Source organism: Punica granatum, chromosome 3 (assembly GCF_007655135.1).
Source record: "Punica granatum isolate Tunisia-2019 chromosome 3, ASM765513v2, whole genome shotgun sequence".
Taxonomy (NCBI): domain Eukaryota; kingdom Viridiplantae; phylum Streptophyta; class Magnoliopsida; order Myrtales; family Lythraceae; genus Punica; species Punica granatum.
Window position 1 is genome coordinate 5,254,810 of NC_045129.1, and position 3,973 is coordinate 5,258,782.

The window sequence follows — 3,973 nt, forward strand, 5'->3', positions numbered from 1 at the left end:
ATTACATATACAGAGGTATGTATGTATAAACCTCATCAACTCTTCTCTCTTGGTCTCATTAATTGCGTAGCTTTGGAAATATGTGATTAGGCTGGAGGATTCGTGGAAATTAGTCCAACGCGCGAGCGTTTGAACATTTTATTTTTAGTTCATTTTTCTGAATTGAACTTAAAAAAAAGGCTTGAAATATTATACAATAAATTTATATATAAATATAAATATAAAGAATAGAACAACACAAACTATTTATGACAAGAGTATCCAAAATTTTTCGGTGTACTATTATTATGTGAATTTTACATATATTACATATACATAGATATGTATATATATGCCTCATCAGCTCTTCTCTCTCGGTCTCATTAATTTAGAAGCATTGGAAATATGTGATTAGGCTCAAGGATAGGTGGAAATTAATCAACCAATCATTAATTCTTGTATAACTATAAATTTAGTTAAAAACATAAGAAAACTATTCTATCTACATCAATGTGCATGGCTCCTTTTTATATACATTCATGAGAATAATTTTATATGCATTTCCTTTAGGAAGCGAAATTGGGACTGCTGCAGTGCATAGTTTCATATACAGAAGAACTTCGATCCTCAGAACCGACCCCTCCATCACCGCGTTCGAGCGGCAAAACGAAAAAAGGGCTCGGCGTCCACATCTATCAGCTGACTGCCGTTACTATTGAACTTTCAATCCGATTACCGATTTCTTTTTGAAACATCAAATTTAGAGACTGCTCTCCTTTTGATAAGCCACAAGAAATAAAGGAAAAACAAGGATCAATTGCATATGTAGCAAAGCCAGCATTTTCTCTTAATCTTACGTAGTGGATGACAAAACCTAAGACAGACCAGTTACAATCTAAAATAACGGCTCGAAACCGATATCAAAAGGACGAGGAACGTCGATCCTATAACCGTCCCAAGCTTGTTTAATACATAGAGCGAGATTAGTTAATTCATAAAGTATAGATGAGGAGGCAGCCTAGGCTTAGGAACGGTGACAAGAGGGACCTTCCTAGGAGTTGAGAGTCCAAAGATCTCCTCCATATCCAGATCCTCGGGCCTCGTCTCTCCAGGCAGCTTCCAGTCGAACCCATGCAGGAGATTAGCTAGGCTTGCCTGGATCACCTTCAGCCCAAGGGTGTAGCCAGGGCACATACGCCGGCCTGACCCGAATGGCAACAGCTCGAAATCCTGCCCTTTCACATCGATCGCCTTCCCAAGGAACCTCCCGGGCCTGAACTCATCAGGGTCGCCCCATATCTCAGGGTCCCGTCCGATAGACCACACGCTCACCAGGACCCTGGTGCCCTTAGGGATGTCGTAGTCGCCAATCTTGCAATCCTCCCGGCACTGCCTAGGTACGAGCATCGGAGCCACGGGGTGGAGCCTCATGGTCTCTTTGCAGATGGCATCAATGTAGGGCAAGTTCACAATGTCCTTCTCTTCGACCCACCTCTCTCTTCCGATCACCCTGTCCAGTTCTTCGGTAGCCCTTTTGAATACCTCTGGCTTCCTTAGTAATTCCGAGATCGCCCACTCCACGGTGACAGCCGAGCTCTCTGTCCCACCGGCTATCAAGTCCTATATATAGACACACATAAACGTACATAAACCAATTGCGACAGATAAGTAAGACCAACACGTGCTAGCTTGCTCTCTCTGAAAGGGTCACTGTTAACGATTCGAGTACTATTGCATCAAATTAAAAGTTTGTGCGCCCCCAGACAAATTTGGAGTAGATATTTTTTGGGAAACAGATTTGGATTGCAGAAAGCCGCAAATCGGAATAACATGATCAGAGGCAAGAACAGTAATGAGGCAGATAAATTACATCAATAATTCAATTAGCTGGTAGAGACCGTTTCACTTAAAAAGGAAAAAGTGGTTGTAGTTGTCACCTAATTATTTGTCGATTTCGTTCATGTTCTGAAAGCAATTGAATATTTAGCGAGTCTTGGACAAGGATAAACGAAGGGAAATTAAAAAATAAAATAAAATGTCTTATTAGCGTGATAATCAAATCTGAAATATATTGATTTTAAGAGGGAATATAATTACAATTTTTTTTTAATATGCGACTCTGGGTGTTCAATTGAACATAATATATACGATTCCACTAAGCCAGACAAGATTTTCAATTTCATCCCTCCACACCACATCATTATTTCTTGAGCCCACTTTTAGTTGAAATGACACCAATTTTCTTGTATATCTGATCTAAAGGAATTGAATGGTTAATATAACAACTATTTTGGGTGTAAAAGTTGCTTACATGCTATCGATAATATAGTTTAGATTTTTTTCCCCATTTCTTAATGAAATTTTGACTATATTATTATCGGCTCGAGAAATCAAAAAAGGATATAGTGAGTAGCTTAGAAAACCATATATGGGATTGTCATCTCGACAACACTGAGTCTCATGAAATAAGGTCAAAGAAAACAGTGGCATTGTGTGATGGTCGTCGGTCTTCCTAATCCGTTTAAATTTATTCGAAATCTATTTTTAAAAAAATAGAAGAGCTAGCGTGCCGAAATATCTTCCAACCGGAAATAATATAATACCCCGTTGATTGGGAATGGAAAAAACAAGAACCCCTCACATGTCATATGAAAATTGATATACATTTTTTAATCGGAATTTGAGCTTTTCCGCAAACGACGTGCAGGTCACATTCAGGCAAATGTCGTCCCGTTGTCCTATTATTTTGACTGTGTCATCTGATTATGCATATGCGTTGCTCCATTCGGAAACAGAGGATTTGTCTAAAACTATTATCATTTGTATCCAGGTCAATAGGCTCATGTCATCTTGTGTCGGGTTATTATTAAAGTCGGTAATAATATAAGATATGTTCTTTGAACTACCAATAATTGAGTTAATCAGCATACCTGAGTAAAGGCTTTAACTCCATGCCTCTCGAGCTTCACTTCGAGGTTGGGGTCATCCGCAAGCTGAAGCAGCACATCCACCATGTCCTTGGCGACGTAGCCCTTGACGCCTCTCCTCCTCTCGTCGTGCTCATCCAAAACATGCTCCAAGAACTTGTCGAACTTCTTGCTCAACGTCTTCATCCTCTTTACGTACCCTTCCAAGTCCAAGAAGTTGAACCACGGGATTGAGTCCCCGATGGTGAGCGCCCCATTGAGGAAAAACAGCTCGTCGAGCATCTTCTTGAACTCCTCCGGAGTCACGATCGACCCCTTAGTCTTTTGGGTGTATCTCTTCCCCAAAACCATCCGGCTGATCACGTTGAGGCTGAGATCAGACAAGTGATCCTTTAGGGTGATCGGGCTCTCCCTCAAGTCGTAGAGGTCGTGGAGGAAGGCCTTCATCTCTTCTCCCCGGATGTACTCATAAGACTCAAGGCGCTTTGCGCTGAAGAGCTCTATTATGCACATCTTGCGCGCTTGGCGCCAATATGGACCGTATTGAGACCAGGTGATGTCGGAGTAGTTGTAGGTGGTGTACTTGCCCGCGTTAAACTTGGGCCTACCCGCAAAGGTCACGTCGTGAGTCTTGAGGATCGCACGTGCCATCTCCATGGATGAGCCCACGATCACAGGGTAGGATCCAAACTGGAGGCTCATTAAGGAGCCGTACTTCTTGGAGAGCTCATGGATGGAGCGGTGGGGCAGCAGGCTGATGAGGTTGAGGTTCCCGATGATGGGCCAAGGCTTCGGCCCGGGAGGCAAGTTGAGCTGCCAACAGCGGCGGAAGCGGCGGGAGAGGAGGATGAGGGCAAGGGTTGCTAGCCAGGCGGCAGCAGATGAGACCCAGCTGGAAGGAATGTCCATAATTGAAAGGAACTGAGCAATTAATTAATTGGTAGGAAGATAAGGAAGCTTAATTGGACTAAGGATGTTTTGAAGTGTGGTGAGGTGTGTGCGGGGAATATATTGAAGGATTGAAGAACCAAAAGATAGCGGGAACTTGATATTTATTAATCATTAAT

The 3,973-nt window shown here is 42.3% G+C and overlaps 1 protein-coding gene across 1 annotated transcript; it reads right to left on the bottom strand.

The window, feature by feature from the left end:
- Nucleotides 1-775: 775 nt before the first annotated feature.
- On the bottom strand, nucleotides 776-3,952 carry LOC116202083 (trimethyltridecatetraene synthase-like). The gene is made up of 2 exons (XM_031533602.1): nucleotides 2,910-3,952; nucleotides 776-1,599 (listed from the first exon to the last, which is right to left on the bottom strand). The coding sequence occupies exons 1-2, from the start codon at nucleotides 3,813-3,815 to the stop codon at nucleotides 967-969; spliced, it is 1,539 nt and encodes a 512-aa protein (XP_031389462.1). The 5' UTR covers nucleotides 3,816-3,952; the 3' UTR covers nucleotides 776-966.
- Between the last annotated feature and the right edge of the window lie 21 nt (nucleotides 3,953-3,973).